Source organism: Chelonia mydas, chromosome 6 (assembly GCF_015237465.2).
Source record: "Chelonia mydas isolate rCheMyd1 chromosome 6, rCheMyd1.pri.v2, whole genome shotgun sequence".
Classification (NCBI taxonomy): Eukaryota; Metazoa; Chordata; order Testudines; family Cheloniidae; genus Chelonia; species Chelonia mydas.
Genome location: NC_051246.2, coordinates 12,726,390 through 12,745,187, shown reverse-complemented (window position 1 = coordinate 12,745,187; position 18,798 = coordinate 12,726,390). Strand labels below are relative to the sequence as shown.

The 18,798-nt window shown below is 55.4% G+C and overlaps 1 protein-coding gene across 2 annotated transcripts in view; it reads left to right on the top strand.

The window, feature by feature from the left end:
• Positions 1-18,798, top strand: part of LOC119566370 — a 220,309-nt gene that overhangs the window by 120,004 nt on the left and 81,507 nt on the right. For both annotated transcript variants that reach the window (XM_043549441.1, XM_037899144.2), the window contains 2 exons: positions 4,177-4,209; positions 12,801-12,827. In XM_043549441.1, coding sequence (XP_043405376.1) covers positions 4,177-4,209; positions 12,801-12,827 — 60 coding nt within the window. The remainder of the gene's footprint in view (positions 1-4,176; positions 4,210-12,800; positions 12,828-18,798) is intronic.

Here is an 18,798-nt window from a genome sequence, read left to right as displayed (position 1 = left end):
CCCCATGAGGTGACGGCTGACGCCGAGCAGCCGGGCTTTGAGCCCACGGGTGTCCTACCCCATGAGGCGGGGCCGCAGCCCTCGCCTCCCCCCAGCGCTGTAATCGTGGGTGCCTCGCTTAGTGGGGCACCAGAGCTTAGTGCTGTGGAGGCGCCCCAACTCCTTGCTGCCCCTTTGACTACTGTGCTGGGTCGAGAGGCACCGTGTCCTGGTGGCTCTGCCACTCGGCCCCTGATTGTGTCCCCGTTCCCTGCCCTGACCCTGCGCCTGTCCTAGATTTGTGTCCTGTCCCTGTCCCTGACCCCGTTCCAGCCTCTGTACCTGTCCTTAACCTTTATTCCTTCCCCCCTCCTGTTTTTGCCATCCCCGGGGTTGCCTCATTTTCTTTTCACGAAGGACCCCGGGAGGCGGTTTTTGTTTTTTCCTCTCTTGGCCCATCTGGGGCTGCAGTTCTCCCTCCGCCATTGTCCCGAGGGCCGAGTGCTGAGTCGGGTGGCGCGGTGCCAGAGGGACGGGCGCTGCGGCGGGGCTCTGATCCCTGCATGCCCGTCTCGATGGGCCACGGGGCTGGCAGGGGGGTCCAATCGGGAACGAGGAATGAGGTGCGCTCTTTCTTGGAGGACACTCGTGGCTCCACGAACAGAGCGCATCTCGCTCGTCAGCGCTGGGGCAATTTCCATCTTGTTCTCCAGACCGTGAGGGTCGTTATGGGGGTGGGCAAAGGGACCGGGAAGCGGGACTCTGTGGTTTACCAGCAGGCCCGCAGCTTCCGTGACGCCCTGATGGCGTTTGGGGTTGGTCACGGTTTGCTGCGAGGCCCAATGGGAGTGTGCATCTGTGAAGGGAATAACAGAAAAAGGGGGGTGGGGAGAAATCTGAAGCGCCCCTGTCCGTGAGGATCATCCCCAGCCCTCCTTATGTGGCCGTCCGTCTTTGCCACTTTGAACCATTCCTGGGAACGGCCCGGGGCTGTAGGTTGGGTCTCCACAGGTGCCAGGAGCTCTCCGTCCTTCGGGAGGGGGGTACTCGGTTATTTTCCTGCAGGAGACCCACGCTGACCCAGCCGCCGAAGCAAGCTGGCAGCTGGGATGGGGGGACAGGGTCTACTTTAGGCACCTTTCGGCCCGTCAGGCCGGCGTGACGATCCTGTTCTCCACGCACCTACAGCCCAAGGTGCTGGGGATTACCGAGGTCGTGCCGAGTCGCCCGCTGCACCTTGGGGTTCCGGTGGAGAGGCTGACGTTGCATCTCATCATCGTCCATGCCCCGGCATCTGGCCCGGAGCGAGCGCATTTCTCTCGGCAGGCGTCCGCCTTCCTCGGTTGTTTGGATCCTCGTGAGTGCCTGGTCCTGGGCGGAGACTTCAACCGCACCCTCAAGGAACGGAACCGCACAGAGATCGAGCTGAGCCCGGCCCGGCCGCCACAGATGTCCTCAGGGAGATCGTAGCCCATCGCTCCCTGGTGGACGTCTGGTGTGACCACCACCCAGACGATGACTCTACATTCACTTTTGTCTGGGTGGAGGAATGATGGTCAAGCCGCTCCCAGTTGGATCGCGTTTACTTTTCTCGATGTCGTCTTTCGCAGGCCCACTCCTCGAGCATTAGGTCGGCCCCGTTCTCAGACCACCATGTGGTGGCCGTGGTGGCCATGACGGCCTCTCTTTCTTCGGGGCCGGCCTATTGGCATGTCCATAACAGCCTGCTGGAGGCTGTGGGATTTGTGGCGTCCTTCTGGGAGTCCTGGCTGTCCTGGCGGGAACAGAGGCATGCCTTTCCCTCAGCGTGGTGGTGGTGGGATGTGGGGAAAGGGCACGCCCGGCTCTTCTGCCATAGCCACACCCGGGGCACCAGCCAGCGGAGGGATGTGGTGATAGAGCAGCTGGAGCGGGAGGTTTTGGAGCTGGAGAAGGAAAAAGATGTAGCTTTTCACTGCTGCATTACTTGCATATTACTCTCTGAGAGCAGTGGGAGTTTTGCATGTAAAATGACAATAGATTACAATTTTGTCAACTTTTCTAATCCGAACTCTGCCAATTCAGGGTTTAGCTGGCTTTTGGATGAGAATTCTAGAAATGGTAGGGCCGGAAGGGATCTCAAGGTCCGTCTCGTCCATCCCCCTGCACGAGGCAGGAGTATGTGTACCTGGACCATCCCTGACAGGTGTTGGTCTAACTTGTTCTTCAATAGCTCCAATGCAGGGGAGGCTATGGGACTGACCTCCGATATTAGGTTACAAATAGCTACAAATGCATGTTCTGGTGAATGGCTGATGTGTGTCATTATGTACCAAAATAGTCTCCCTGAAATGAAAGAACTGAGGGGGTGGGAGGGATACAGGAACAGGAAGGTGCAGCGGGAGAGGGTGGAGGGAATGGAGGGAGGATCGATGGGGAGGCTGGGGAGAAGGGATGCAATGAATAGAGGCAGGAGGTGATCCAGAGTCTGCTGTTGTTGCAGTTGTTACTGTTGGTGTAATTGTGTCCTGTGTCCCTTCTTTTGCCTTGTAGGGAGAACCACTATATGTAGGGCCCTACCAACTTCACCATCCATTTTGGTCACTTTCACGGTTATAGGATTTTAAAAATCGTAATTTTCATAATTTCAGATATTTACATCTGAAATTTCACGGTGTTGTAGTGATAAGGGTTCCTGACGCAAAAAGGAGTTGGGGGGGAGGGGGTTTCGCGGTTCTGCTACCCTTACTTCTGTGCTGCTGCTGCTGGTGGCGGCCCTGCCTTCAGAGCTGGGCATCTGGAGAGAGGCAGCTGCTGGCTGGGAGCCCAGCTCTGAAGGCAGAGCCACCGCCAGCAGCAGCCCAGAAGTCAGGATGGCCTGGTCTGGTATTGCCGCCCTTCCGTCTGCGCTGCTGCCTGCAGAGCCGGGCCCTCAGTCAGCAGCCGCCGCTCTCCGGCCGCCCAGCTCTGAAGGCAGCAGTGGAAAAGTAAGGGTGGCAAAACCGCAATCCCCCTAAAATAACCTTGCAACCCCCAATTTGAGAACAGCTGGTCTCCCTGTGAAATCTGTGTAGTACAGGGTAAAAGCATCCAAAAGACCAGATTTCACAGTCCGTGATGTGTTTTTCAGGCCATGAATTTGGTAGGGCCCTAACTATATGAAGGTCCCCAACCACCGTACATAGCTGGCACTGGGCTGGGATTGTGTCATTAGCAGGGAGATGCGCAGGCAGAATTAAGAGGGGCCGGGTACACGTTGGCACCTGCTCATTGCGTCCAGCCCCAGGCTGGCTCCCCTCTCTACCTCCTGTCTCTCTTACTCATCAGCCCATCAGAGGGGATCTCGCCTATAACCATCCCACTGACCCTTCCCCAGAGCAGCCAGCCGGGATCCTCTCCCCCACTGATCCCCAGGGCTGGCTCTGCCTTTTGTCTCCCAGCTGCTCTCCACACTCTGTCCCAGGCTGCCTTGCTGATCTCCTGCTTCCAACTAGGGCCTGATCAATGCCCCCTCCCCCCCCCCCCCAGCTTTAATGGGGCAGGGCCGGAGCTGGGTCTCTGCTGAATCGTCCCCCTTGGTGCAGTGATGCTCACAGCTCTGCAGAGACCCTGGGCAGAGCTTGCCTGGAACTACCACGTTGTCAGCAGCTCTTATCGGCCCTTCACCCCCTGGCCACACCAGAGCCCAGCCCCCTTCACCCTCCAATACCCTGTCCCGTATTCACAGTATCTGGTCTAGGTCTGGCCTTTAACCAGACCCCTGGCAGTGACCCCATCAGTGTCCCAGTCCCCAAGGACACTCACAGTTCCACAGGGGAAGGCCCAGGCTGCCACAACTCGGAAACTGGGCCTTCGGCATCAGCGATCCCTGTCTCTCTCTGTAGCTCCCTGCAGTGAGTCCAGCCAAGCCCGACACCTGTGGGAGAGTTTTTCTACCCCATCAGGGCACAAGGCTCCCACTCAGAATGTGCAGGGCCAGCAGGCAGCCTTTTCCAAAACAGGTAACAATCGATTATCTCCTGAAGCACAAAATCTGAAAGTCCCTGGGTTAGTGTGAGAGAGGCAGGGGGAAGCCAGGGTTCATTGTGCCCTGCTGCCCTGCCCTCCATCCCTGCTGTCTCTGTCCCCGTGTCTCCCAGTCCCAGTGCCCTGCCTGTCTGTGCATCCTGCTCATCTCCGCACAGACACCTGACAGCTTCTCTTTGTTCTCCTCCACAGGAACCTTGTGCTCCGCCCCCGCGGATACATGCGGTAAGTCACTTGCTCTAAGGGTTGATGTCCAGTCACTGACCACTCCCGTTGCCTTTTCTGCATCCTCCATCGATATGCGTGGATTCCAGTCCAGACAGGCCGAGTGGTGCTATGTCTTGAATACCTAGCCCTCATTTCGCCTGGCCTAGGGAGAAAATGAATTCTTTCCCCCCAAGGCGTAGCAAAGCCAAGGGGCTTGATAAAGAGTCCTACAGATAGTTCATAAATTCCCACATTCATCACGCCTGCCCCCCACTCCCACAAGGGACCTGCAGGGCAGGTGAGGAGTTGGGGGGGGACATATATCTGGGATGGGTGATTTGTGGTACATGGAAAGGGGATTATCCCCTCTGCCTCTCCTCCCCAATCTCCCACTCAGATTTGATAACTGAATGCAATAGGGATATCTGACTAGAGAGCACTAAGGTAGGTGAATTGCTCACCCTCACTGAAAAGACACAGATTATGGTTGTGCTGCAAATTCACTAGCAGGTATTGTCTGGCAGGCCAGGCCTGACTCACAAAATGGTGCCTCAGATTAACACTGGGATCACAATCTGCACCCAGCCCACCATACCAGGTGTCAAGGTTCCTTCCCCACTCTGAACTCTAGGGTACAGATGTGGGGACCTGCATGAAAACTTATTTTTACCAGCTTAGGTTAAAACTTCCCCAAGGTACAAGCTATTTTAACTTTTGCCCTTGTATTTTATTGCTGCCACCACCAAAAGTCTAACAGATATATAACCGGGAAAGAGCCCGCTTGGAAACGTCTTTCCCAAACCCTACACCCCCTTTCCTGGGGAAGGTTTGATAAAAATCCTCACCAATTTGCATCGGTGAACACAGACCCAAACCCTTGGATCTTAAGAACAATGAAAAAGCAATCAGGTTCTTAAAAGAAGAATTTTAATAAAAGAAAAAGTAAAAAGAATCACCTCTGTAAAATCAGGATGGTAAACCTTACAGGGTAATCAGATTCAAAACATAGAGAATCCCTCGAGGCAAAACCTTAAGTTACAAAAAGACACAAAAACAGGAATCTACATTCCATTCAGCCCAGCTTATTTTCTCAGCCATTTAAAGAGAACAGAATCTAACACATCTCTAGCTAGATTACTTACTAAGTTCTAAGACTCCATTCCTGTTCTGTCCCTGGCAAAAGCATCACCCAGACAGACACACACCCTTTGTTTCTCCCCCCCTCCAGCTTTGAAAGTATCTTGTCTCCTCATTGGTCATTTTGGTCAGGTGCCAGCGAGGTTATCCTAGCTTCTTAACCCTTTACAGGTGAAAGGGTTTTTCCTCTGGCCAGGAGGGATTTTAAAGGTGTTTACTCTTCCCTTTATATTTATGATACCAGGCAACTGGTAAAATAGAGCAGTTAAGTTCATAAGGAGATGACAAGCATGCTGGACATGGGAATAATTCTAGAGTCAGTCAGTCCCTAGACTTCTCCAGCTGTTATGGATCCCAAAAAGGATGGAATCATTAGATTTTGTGTTGATTACAGAAAACATAGTGCCCTCATGGCTCCTGATACATACCCTATGCCCAGAATTGATGACATGCTGGACACTTGAGGCAGGGAAAAGTACCTAAGCACCTTGGACTTAACAAAGTATCCGGCTCTGGCTCCAGGCAGTCAGACCTGGTGGTTGGAGCAGTGATGGAAGCCAGACGTAAGATTGGGATCTGGCCAAGGGCAGTGCTGAAACTGTGGTTCGGGGACAGCCCCAGGTTGTCTCCCATATCATCCTTCCTCTCTCTCTGTCCCGACTCATCACCCCACCATCGGGGATCTCCCCTATAACCGTCCCACTGACCATTCCCTAACCTAGCCCCTGGGGACCCTTCACCCACTGATCACCATGGCAGGACTGGCTTTTATGACTCCCAGCTGGAGAAGACCTAGGTTGTAGTGAACCTGTTGGGAGCTCACACCCCTTGTACGAATCACATTACTAATACATTCTGGGATGTATTATCAGGAGTGTTGTAAGCAAGAGACGAGAAATCTTCCGTCTCTTGCTTACAACAGCCCACCCTGTTTTCTGTTCCCTGCCTGTGGCATACTCGTCCTCCCGCGCCCGCCCCCCGCTTCTTTCCAGTCCCTTGTTGTTTGCCCCTCCCGGTTCACCCTCTTTGCCTGCGTACCCATGTTCCATTTTCGGTGCTTGAGATTTCTCCCCCCCCACTTTTTCTGTTATTCCCTTCACAGATGCACGCTCCTTCATGATGTTTTAGTTCTCCCCCCAGTTTCCTTCGTGCAGCTGGGGGAGCCGGTTTCTTCCTCCTGTGCTGGGAGTTGTGCTCCCTGTTCTCCTGTGTCCCTTTCTGTTGGCGCCCCTCCACCCTGCTTTCAACCTAGGGGGCGGGGTGTGGTAGCCGTTTCCCTCCCCTCCCCCCTCTCCCCCCATCCCTCCCTTTCCTCTGTTCCCTTTTTCCTGCCCTAGTGGCTGTCCCTATCCCTCCCTCCCTGTGGAGGGTGATTCGGCGGGGTGGGACTTCCCTGGATGCCCCTGCAGCTCCCTTTCAGTCTCCCTCCCCTGCAATGGCCACCTCGACTGCCACTGCCGGGTTGCCTGCCATCGCTGCCACTGAGGCACTGGCAGCGGCGGGCACGGACAGGGACTCCCAAGCCCCCGTTGCTGCTGCTGCCGCGACCTCTGCCGCCTCCACTTCTGGGACCGCTCCCTTGGCTGGTGGGAAGGGCTGGGGCACAAAGAAGGGCAAGGGCCCTGCCCGGAAGGTGAAACCTCCTGTGGCGGTGGATCCCTCTACCGCTGTGGCCCTGTCAGAGCCGCAGCCCCCCCTTCTCCCTTACCCGTTGTTCCCTCCGCCAGCCCTGGGGGTGCCGCTCCTTCGGCCCCCAGGGCGTACGCCCAGGTGGCTGCGACCCCTCCACTCGCCGCCTCGCTGTCTGCTCCGGCTGCCTCCCAGAATACCATTCCCGCTGGCCGGGGCCCCTTTCCCACCCTCGCCAGGGAGCACGGGGTGCGTTGCCTCCTGGTGCTGGCCTCCCCCACGTAGAAACCTATGTGTGGGCGTTGGCGTGGGTGGTGGGGCCCACGGCCGTGGTGGCGGCCTCTAAGGTGTTTGGGAAGGTGGTATTCTTCCTGGCGTCGGAGGCCGCTGCCCGGGAGGCGGTGGAGAGGGGCTTGGGGGTGGGGGGGCGTTCATGTCCCCCTTGAGCCTTTGGAGGACCTGGGCGTACGAGTGGTGGTCTCCTCCCTTCCTCCCCAATGCCGCCCTTTTGCCGTTCCTCTCCACCCCGGGGAAGCCCCTGTCCATCCTCAGCCCCTTCCCTTGGGCTGTAAGGACCCCGCCCTCCGCCACGTTTTATCGTTCCGCCGGCAGGTGCAGGTCAAGAGCCGGCGGCGACGCGTGACTGGGAGGCTCTGGAGGGGCCCTTTCTGGTGCCCCATCGAGGGGCCCACTACTGGGTTTATTATTCTTTGGGGGAGGCCCGGTGCTTCCTCTGCCGGGCGGTGGGGCTCGTCCGGAGGGACTGCCCCCCGGCCCGGCTTGGAGGGGTGTCTGGGACCCCCAATACCCGGAAGGGCGTCGACCCTACCATCACCGGCAGCCCGGGTCGCCCCTCCTCCATCCGTGATCGTTGTCAACTCTGCTTGGGTCTTGGGGGAGGCCCCCCCCCGACGTGCCCAGATGAGTGTGCGGGCCCCGCCGCTGAGGTGGGGAGTAGCCCAGGGCCGGTGGAGGAGAGGGTGGCAGGGCTGGTAGTAGGACTCGAGCGGGGCTCACATAAGGGGGAGTCTGTCCCTTTCCCGGCTGTCCTGCCCTCGTCTTCCCTTACCCTCCCGTCGTCGCCCTCGCTCCCAGGCTCTGACCCGGCTGGCCAGCCCCCCTCTTCAGGGAGCTGGAAGCTTGTGCGAGGAAGACGCCATAAGTGGGGAGCACGGGCCCAGCACACCCCCCCCAGTTGGCGAGGGGAAAGGGACCCCCTGTAAAACTATGAAGGGGGTTGCTGGTGCTGGGCCTTGCGTTGACTGCCCTGCTGGTGTTTGTGGTTTGGCGTCGGCCGAGGTCGCTGCAGCCGTGGAGGTGGGTCGTGCCACCTCTCTCATGGATTCCTTCCCCGAGGGGGTCATGGAGGGAGTCCCCATTGCCATCTGTGCCCCCTGTAGGTGCCGAAGTGGCTACTGCCCCGGCCGCTGTCGAGGGGGACCCTGTAGGGGCAGGTGGGGACTTTGCCTCTATTTTTGCTGAGATTGAGGCCCTGGGCTTGATCCCAACCACCGAGGTGGTGGATGCCCCCCTGTTAGGGGGCCTCGGTAAGGGCGACTGTACTCTGTTGCCCTCCCCTCCCTCCTTTCCCCTGCCTCAGGCAGTTGCCCCCGTTTTGGCCTCTGCAACGCCCCAGGACCTGACCATCTGCCCGGCTGCGAATGCTAATCCGGCTGATGCCGCCGGGCCCCGTGGGGCGACGGCTGACGCTGAGCAGCCGGGCTTTGAGCCCACGGGTGTCCTACCCCATGAGGCATCCAGCGCTGTAATCGTGGGTGCCTCGCTTAGTGGGGCACCTGAGCCTAGCGCTGTGGAGGCGCCCCAATCCCTTGCTGCCCCTTTGACCACTGTGCTGGATCGAGAGGCACCGTGTCCCGGTGGCTGTGCCACTCGGGCCCCTGAATTTGTCCCCGTTCCCTGCCTTGACCCTGCACCTGTCCTAGATTTGTGTCCTGTCCCTGTCCCTGACCCCGTTCCAGTCTCTGTACCTGTCCTTAACCTTTATTCCTTCCCCCCTCCTGTTGCTGCCGTCCCCGGGGTTGCCTCGTTTTCTTTTCACGAAGGCACCCGGGAGGCGGGTTTTTTTTCCTCTCTTGGCCCATCTGGGGCTGCAGTTCTCCCTCCGCCATTGTCCCAAGGGCCGAGTGCTGAGTCGGGTGGCGCGGTGCCAGAGGGACGGGCGCCGCGGCGGGGCTCTGATCCCTGCATGCCCGTCTCGATGGGCCACAGGGCTGGCAGGGGGGTCCAATCGGGAACGAGGAACGAGATGCGCTCTTTCTTGGAGGACACTCGTGGCTCCACGAACAGAGTGCATCTCGCTCTTCAGCGCTGGGGCAATTTCCATCTTGTTCTCCAGACCGTGAGGGTCGTTATGGGGGAGGTCAAAGGGACCGGGAAGCGGGACTCTGTGGTTTACCAGCAGGCCCGCAGCTTCCGTGACGCCCTGATGGCGTTTGGGGTTGGTCACGGTTTGCTGCGAGGCCCAATGGGAGTGTGCATCTGTGAAGGGAATAACAGAAATGGGGGAGGGGGGAGAGAAATCTCAAGCGCCCCTGTCCGTGAGGATCATCCCCAGCCCTCCTTATGTGGCCGTCCGTCTTTGCCACTTTGAACCATTCCCGGGAATGGCCCGGGGCTGTAGGCTGGGTCTCCACAGGTGCCAGGTGCACTCTCCTTCCTTCGGGAGGGGGGTACTTGGTTATTTTCCTGCAGGAGACCTACACGGACCCAGCCGCCGAAGCAAGCTGGCAGCTGGGGTGGGCAGACAGGGTCTACTTTAGGCACCTTTCGGCCTGTGTGGGCGGGGTGGCGATCCTGTTCTCCCCGCACCTACAGCCCGAGGTGCTGGGGAGTACCAAGGTCGTGCCGGGTCGCCCGCTCCCCCTTGGGGTTCCGGTGGAGGGGCTGACGTTGCATCTCGTCAACGTCCATGCCCCGGCATCTGGCCCGGAGCGAGCGCGTTTCTCTCGGCAGGCGTCCGCCTTCCTCGGTTCTTTGGATCCTCGCAAGTGCCTGGTCCTGGGCGGAGACTTCAACCGCACCCTCAAGGAACGGAACCGCACAGAGATCGAGCTGAGCCCGGCCCGGCCGCCACAGATGTCCTCAGGGAGATCATAGCCCATCACTCCCTGGTGGACGTCTGGTGCGACACCACCCAGACGATGACTCTGCGTTCACTTTTGTCCGGGTGGAGGAACGACGGTCGAGCCGCTCCCGGTTGGATCGCGTTTACTTTTCTCGGTGTCTTTCGCAGGCCCACTCCTCCAGCATTAGGTCGGCCCCGTTCTCAGACCACCATCTGGTGGCCGTGACGGACTCTCTTTCTTCGGAGCTGGCCTACTGGCATGTCAATAACAGCCTGCTGGAGGCTGTGGGATTCGTGGCGTCCTTCCGGGAGTCCTGGCTGTCCTGGCAGGAACAGAGGCATGCCTTCCCCTCAGCGTGGTGGTGTGGGATGTGGGGAAAGTGCATGCCCAGCTCTTCTGCCATAGCCACACCCGGGGCACCAGCCGGCGGAGGGATGTGGTGATAGAGCAGCTGGAGTGGGAGGTTTTGGAGCTGGAGAAGGAAAAAGATGTAGCTTTTCACTGCTGCATTATTTGCATATTACTCTCTGAGAGCAGTGGGAGTTTTTCATGGAAAATGATGATAGATTACAATTTTGTCGACTTTTCTAATCCGAACTCTGCAAATTCAGGATTTAGCTGTCTTTTGGATGAGAATTCTAGAAATGGTGGGGCCGGAAGGGATCTCAAGGTCCGTCTCATCCATCCCCCTGCATGAGGCAGGAGTATGTGTACCTGGACCATCCCTGACAGGTGTTGGTCTAACTTGTTCTTCAATAGCTCCAATGCAGGGGAGGCTATGGGACTGACCTCCGATATTAGGTAACAAATAGCTACACATGCATGTTCTGGTGAATGGCTGATGTGTGTCATTATGTACCAAAATAGTCTCCCTGAAATGAAACAGCTGAGGGGGTGGGAGGGACACAGGAACAGGAAGGTGCAGCGGGAGAGGGTGGAGGGAGGATCGATGGGGAGGCCGGGTAGAAGGGGTGCAATGAATAGAGGCAGGGGATGATCCAGAGTCTGCTGTTGTCGCAGTCGTTACTGTTGGTGTAATTGTGTCCTGTGTCCCTTCTTTTGCCTTGTAGGGAGAACCACAATATGTAGGGCCCTACCACCTTCACTGTCCATTTTGGTCACTTTCACGGTTATAGGATTTAAAAATCGTAAATTTCATAATTTCAGATATTTACATCTGAAATTTCACGGTGTTGTAGTTAGAAGGGTTCCTGACCCAAAAAGGAGTTGGGGGGGGGGGGGGGTTGCGGTTCTGCTACCCTTACTTCTGTGCTGCTCCTGGTGGCGGCCCTGCCTTCAGAGCTGGGCGAGTGGAGAGAGGCAGCTGCTGGCCGGGAGCCCCGCTCTGAAGGCAGAGCCACCCCCAGCAGCAGCCCAGAAGTCAGGGTGGCCTGGTCTGGTGTTGCCGCCCTTCCGTCTGCGCCGCTGCCTGCAGAGCTGGGCCCTGAGTCAGCAGCCGCCGCGCTCTGGCCGCCCAGCTCTGAAGGCAGCAGCACAAAAGTAAGGGTGGCAATACCGCAACCCCCCTAAAATAACCTTGCAACCCCCAATTTGAGAACAGCTGGTCTCCCTGTGAAATCTGTGTAGTACAGGGTAAAAGCACCCAAAAGACCAGATTTCACAGGGGGGAAACCAGATTTCACAGTCCGTGATGCGTTTTTCAGGGCCATGAATTTGGTAGGGCGATAACTATATGAAGGTCCCCAACCACCGGTACGTAGCTGGCCCTGGGCTGGGATTGTGTCATTAGCAGGGGGATGCGCAGGCAGAATTAAGAGGGGCCGGGTACACGCTGGCGCCTGCTCATTGCCTCCAGCCCCAGGCTGGCTCCCCTCTCTACCTCCTGACTCTCTTACTCATCAGCCCATCAGAGGGGATCTCGCCTCTAACCATCCCACTGACCATTCCCCAGAGCAGCCAGATGGGATCCCCTCCCGCACTGATCCCCAGGGCTGGCTCTGCCTTTTGTCTCCCAGCTGCTCTCCAGACTCTGTCCCAGGCTGCCTTGCTGATCTCCTGCTTCCACCTAGGTCCTGATCAATGCCCCCTCCCCCCCCCCCCCCCAGCTTTAATGGGGCAGGGCCGGAGCTGGGTCTCTGCTGAATCGTCCCCCTTGGTGCAGTGATGCTCACAGCTCTGCAGAGACCCTGGGCAGAGCTTGCCTGGAACTACCACGTTGTCAGCAGCTCTTAACGGCCCTTCACCCCCTGGCCGCACCAGAGCCCAGGCCCCTTCACCCTCCAACACCCTGTCCCGTATTCACAGTATCTGGTCTAGGTCCGGCCTTTAACCAGACCCCTGGCAGTGACCCCATCAGTGTCCAGGTCCCCAAGGACTCTCACAGTTCCACAGGGGCAGGCCCAGGCCGCCACAACTCGGAAACTGGGCCTTCGGCACCAGCGATCCCTGTCTGCCTCTGTAGCTCTCTGCAGTGAGTCCAGCCAAGCCTGACACCTGTGGGAGAGTTTTTCTACCCCATCAGGGCACAAGGCTCCCACTCAGAATGTGCAGGGCCAGCAGGCAGCCTTTTCCAAAACAGTTACAATCGATTATCTCCTGAAGCACAAAATCTGAAAGTCCCTGGGTTAGTGTGAGAGAGGCAGGGGGAAGCCAGGGTTCATTGTGCCCTGCTGCCCTGCCCTCCATCCCTGCTGTCTCTGTCCCCGTGTCTCCCAGTCCCAGTGCCCTGCCTGTCTGTGCATCCTGCTCATCTCAACACCGACACCTGACACCTTCTCTCTTTATTCTCCTCCACAGCCTTCCCCGAGGAGACTTCCGATAAGGGTAAGTCACTTACTCTAAGGGTTGATGTCCAGTCACTGACCACTCCCATTGCCTTTTCCGGATCCTCCATCGATACGGGTAGATTCCAGCCCAGACAGTTCTAGTGGAGCTATGTCTTGAATACCTAGCCCTGATCTCCCGTGGCCTAGAGAGAAAATGAATTTTCAGTGCCAGGAGGCTTGATACAGATAGTTCATAAATTCCCACAGTCATCACACATGCCCCCCCACCCCCACAAGGGCCCTACAGGGCATTGAGGAGTTGGGGGGGACATATCTCTGGGGTGGGTGATTTGTGGGACATGGAAAGGGGATTATTCCCTCTGCCTATCCTCCCCAATCTCCCACTGTCCCCTCTTCCCGTGGGGCCGAGGAGGGTCGGGCTCAGTGACGGGCACAGGGACCCTCACAGGCCTGTCAGGGACACAGAGGGGTATTTGTCTCCTCCCAACACACAGTTTAACTCCCTCCCCAAACAGCCGCAGCAGCAAAACAACCGCTCAGGTTAATGGGAGCAGCAGGTGCAGAGGGCTCAGGATTGAAGTCACATTCATGTCCCCCAGCCCAGCTGGCTGAATGTGCAGAGGGGAGGGGCACATGGTGCCCCCATCCTGTAGGGGAGCTGGACTGTAACCTGGCTGCAAGAGGAGGCTGATCTGGCTGCTGGGGAAGGGTGGGAACAGGCTCCTCTGCTGGTCTGCTCAGCGACCCTGGGCAGTTACTGATGGGAGCAGGAGCTTGTGAAATTCCCCCCTCATTAGCGCTGCTCCCCCACCCCAAATGCCCCTCTGCAGCCCCTCAACCCTTTGCCACCCCCTGCAGAAACTGCAAAGGGTGGAGTGTGGGAGCGGGGACTGGAGGGAGGGGAGGAGGGATCCCAGGGAACAGATGTGGTGGCGGGAGGGAAGCTGAAGGGAGCGGGGAAGGAATCAGGATATTTCTTGTTTTCATCCTGTCCGTGCCTGTTTCCCCTTCTCTTTTTGTGTAAAAAGGATTAGTTGGCAGCCAGGGTAGAACAGCAGGAAATACATTTGTAAAGCTCTTTTCCAGACAGCAACACGACCCCAAGTGTGTGTGTGGGGGGGGGAGTGTGTGTGAGTGCAAGAACCTGTTTGCATTGCAGGAGAGTCTCTAGGTTTGGGCTTCAAACACTTTCCATTCTAAATTATAAGGGATCCCTGGGACCTTTTCTGTGAGAAGTTCTCACATCTCAGTTTCCAACAGCCTGGGATATTCAACAGTGGGCTCTGCCTCGAGCTAAGGAGGGTGCCTTTCCTCGGTCCTGTGGAATTCCCTTCCAATGTAGCTGAGTTGCAAAGTGCTGAGAATCACCCTTCCCCTTCTCTCACCTGTGTTCCTCAGGGAAATGTCGGCAGTTCAAAAATCACACATACTGGGCCCTGCCACTAGTATTTTCTTCTTTAATTACATACAATATTGAACATAAGATCCAAAGCAAGGTTGGAAACTTAAGGTGGAATAATGGGAAAACTATTATTTGAATTTTGAGTGATACAATTTCCCCCTCACTCCTTCCCTCACACCACTGTATGTCCTCCATCCTGCCCTGCCTGTTGAGTTGACTTCATGCCATTTCTAGGATTAATATGTTGGGGGGTTTTGCCATTATTTTTATAACTGAAAGTTTATCTGTGAGACGAGCATAGAATCTCACAAAGAATTGCCCTCTTCCCAAATGGCCGTCATCTCCCACAGTTCCCGATGAGAGCGAAGCTAAGCTTCATTAATGGAGACGTTGGCCTCTGGTAGACAAAGACACTTGGTTGAAGGGATCTGTGTTTAAAAGAATTCAAATTATTCCAGAGGCATCTCACCTAAAGTTTAGAAACCTCAATTAAATTGATAAATCACAGGGAATGTGTTCATCCAATGGGGGATTATTTGATTTGAGAAAATGGATCAAAAGGAAAGGGGCAGAACCTTATGATCCGTTTGTAGATGGAATTGCTCAGGAGTTCTTTAATGTCTGCTGTGACAAGGTGAGGGCAGCGGTGTAGGAAAAGTCCCACAGACTGGACAGGGCAGCCGATGCCACTGACTGACACATGCAAGAGAGACCATTTACAGTGCACAGGTCCCAAAGGGAAGGGCAAAAGCCTGGCATGGAAAGGGGCCCGCGGTTTGTTCCTGGGAAAGAGGAGGAGGGGACTAAGCACCCAGCAGCCCAGTACCAGTCACCTCCTGGTAACACTAATTATCAGACCCCAGCCCAAAGGGACGACCCAAAATCGTGTTTCTTACTCACATTCCTTGAACACATGAAGAAACAATGCCCTAAGTATGGCGAATCCAAATCCAATCCCTGATCTGTCCAGGTTAACGTACCGACCCTCGAGTCAGAGATTTCCGTGGTACCAGAGGGGGTGCTAGTTAATGTTATCAGCTCTGACCTCCTGGAGGTAAACCAAGAGCTCATTAAACGGGCCAAGATAAATGGTAATGTGTGGCGCGGTGATCAAAGTTGCATGTAGGGTTGGGATTGGGCCGAAAGCAGCGCTGATACCGGGGTCTGGAGACAGGCTGTGGGTCAGAACCTCCCAGTGACCCTTATTATCAGACCGCAGCCCCAAGGGATGGCCCAAAATGGTGTTTCTTACTCAGATCCCTTGAACACATGAAGAAATAGTGCCTTAATTATGAAGAACGAGGAGTACTTGTGGCACCTTAGAGACTAACAAATTTATCTGGGCATAAACTTTCGTGGGCTAAAACCCACTTCATCCGATGCATGCACTGTTCACTGATGCCGGTAACACAGGTCTAGGGACCTTGCTAACGCACGCTGGTGAAAGCAATAAGAAATATCCTGTTGCTTTTTTAAATAAAAAACTGACAGCCAGTGAATAAAATTACTCTTTCATAGAAAAAGACTGTGATATGTGATTGTGTGGGCAGTCCGGCAGCTTAGGCCTTCCCTGTTCAGCGAAAAATTCAGCGTTCTATCAGACCACTCTCCAGAACAAAAGGTACCAACTCCAGACTGCTACGTTGCAGTAGAGAGCTTCAAGAATATGATACAGAAATGGTACCTATTAAGGACAAGGAAAAGGTAGTGGCAGACACACTCTAAAGGCCAGAGGGTCTGAGCTGACACATATGGATCAATGTAGGGGGTGAGCTGTGACCCAGGGACCTTTTGGTGCCAAACGGCAGAGGGCACAGGGGGTTTTACAGGAATCCTCTGGATCAGATCTCTGCATAATCCCAAAGGGTGGCATGTGAGGTCTCTACTGAGATCCAGTAGTCCATTAGCCATCATGATCACTGCAAAATGTATGTACAGAGAATATTTAGGGAGTTACGTATCTATACTGAAAATTATGTTCTTAAGGATTTAGGATTCAGGCAGGTAGCCAGAGGTAACAATCCTCAGCACTGTACTTCCCAGGTAAGAGGTAAGAGACACCTCTCTCCCTGTCTGGTTCTTTGTGTATGTTGGATTGCATACCTCACCCTGTGTGCCTATTAGCATTCTGAGCCAATTGCTGATGAAGAAATTTTAAAATCTACAAGACAGGAAATCTACAGGAAGAACCAGTCAGGAGCGGGGTGTCCTGTTTATGCATAAAGCCATAGGATTGTCCTGATAAACCTAGGGGTGCCCAGGGACACCCTGGTCCTTTACCAAGGAATAAAGTGACAGCATGTTTGTCTCATGAAATAAGGTCACAGATTACCTGGCTGAGAAGCGTTGGAATGATCTGGGGTGAGCAATTCTTTATTAGACATGAGAGCAGCTTGTTAATGAAGTCTAGGCTCTAGAATGCATGGGATGATTTTATTTGATATGTAAGCATTTGTTGCCAATACTTCTAGTTGCTACTACTTGAATCTCTGAGCTTTGGTAAATGAACGGATACTGGATCTCACTCTGAACATCTCTAAGTGCTGTGAGCTGAGTAGAGCGGTGGTCTGAGGTGTAACTGGTAGCTGGGGTTCACTATTTCTTTGGAAGCAGCAGATCTGTGCACACTGAGAGTGTCCAGTGATCAGAGACTGGACATGCCAGGGAGACACTCAAGGGATCAAGGGTTGGAATGTGCCTATCGCTAACCTGTAGAGTGACAGCGGGGTCTGTGAGGCTGTGAGGGGAGGGCTTGTGTTACCCTTGGCCAAACTGGGGAGCTGACCCACTACAGGCATAGAAAAATCTTCCTCACACTAAGGGCAGGTCGTAAGGAGCTGGCTCACAGCCCTAGGTCCCTCTGGGAAGAATCATATTGGGTGTATTATGGTCGTACCTAGGGGCCCCAGTCATGGAGCAGCACTCCATTGTGCTAGGCACTGTACAAACAGGGGTTTTTAGGCAGTGCAGCAAAGGAGAGTTTTGAGGAGGGATTTGAAGGAGGAGGAGGAGGTCATTTTGTTTTATTTCTTGAGAGCTTGTTTGACCCTTGTCACTGGATTGGACCATTGGCCTTTCTTTGCGTCACGGGCAGTTCTTACGTTGGCCACAGAGCACGGCCTTCGGCAGACGATCTTGGGGCACGCGCGTCATGTGTCCCAGACAGTGAAGCCTGCGAGCATCCAGCATAGTCTGCATAGACTGTAGGCCGGTTCTCTCAAGGGTCTCGTTACTGGTGATCCCTTGGTCTCAAGTGACTCCAAGGATTTTTCTAAGACAGCGGAGGTGGGAACTGTTCAATCTCCCCTCCTGCTTGGAGGATGTGACCCAGCTTTCACAGCCGTAAAGGAGGGTACTAAGGACACAAGGCTGATAAACAGATCCCTGCGTGTTCAGGGTTAGCCACTGGCACCGACTGTGTAGGTGCTCCAGGGCTGGAGCACCCACAGAAACAAAATGGTGGGTGCTCAGCATCCACTGTCAGCCCCCCACCCTAATCAGCTCTTCCCCCTCGCCCCAGCACCTCCTAGCTGCTGGCAGCCCTGCTGATCAGCACCTCCCCCGCCCCCCAGCGCCTCCTGCGTGCTGGTACTCAGCTGATCGGCAGCATGGAGGAGACGCTGGCGGGGGAAGGGGGATGAGTGAAGGCGGTGTGCACTTGTGGGAGAGGGCGGGAAGCTGTGGGGTGGGGGCAGGAAGAGGCAGGACCTGGGTGGGGCCTTGAGGGAAGGGGTGGAGTGGGGTGGAGCCTGGGGCGGAGCCGGGGTCAAGCACCCCCCCCCGGCACATTAGAAAGTCGGTGCCTCTGGGTTTAGCAGCTTTTTTTTCCAAACACGTGACAGGTTAATACTGGATAGTTGCCTTCATTCCCAAGTGGAACTCTTTGAATAGGGAGAGCCCCTTTTGTGGACAGCCAATTTTCAACAGGATCTTATAGATGCCATTCCTGCCAAGCGTGTTGAAGGCCTTTTGTGGGTTAACGAATGCTATATAGAGAGGGGCCTGTTGTTCACGGCTTTTTTCTTGAACCAAGCGCAATCACTACATGCAATTAGTACAAAAGCATCCAGTGATTAGTGAGGGCCACATCTGCATGGGTCAGAACTAACAATTTTCAAATCATTAGGAACATTACACGGTCACATTCACTTTAGGTTTTTGGTTTTGTGACCCTGTATGAGATTTTTAATTAAAGCAGGGCAATTCCCAGACACAAACCTTACTGTGGAGTTAAGGGTGAGGGGACATAGCAGTAATTTAGAGTAAACTATAGTACCAGGATGTAGAAATGATCCCAAATCCAAGTGGTAGGCCAATTCTATTCTAAAAAGTTAAGTCGAGCCTGTTACGTAGCTCAGGGCAGGAGCTTGAGAAGCTCCCTAGATTGGGGGGGGGGGGGCAGCAGCACCCAAACAATGTCCTGCCCCCTGCTCCTCCCCTTCTTCCCGAGGTCCTGCCCTCACTCTGCCACTTCCCCTGAGACCCCACCCCACTGCTTGCTCCTCTCCACCCCTGGCTGAGGGGCATGAAAAATCCACACCCCTGCGTGACGTAGTCAAACCAGCCTAACCCCTGGTGTGGACAGCGCTAGGGTGATGGAAGAATT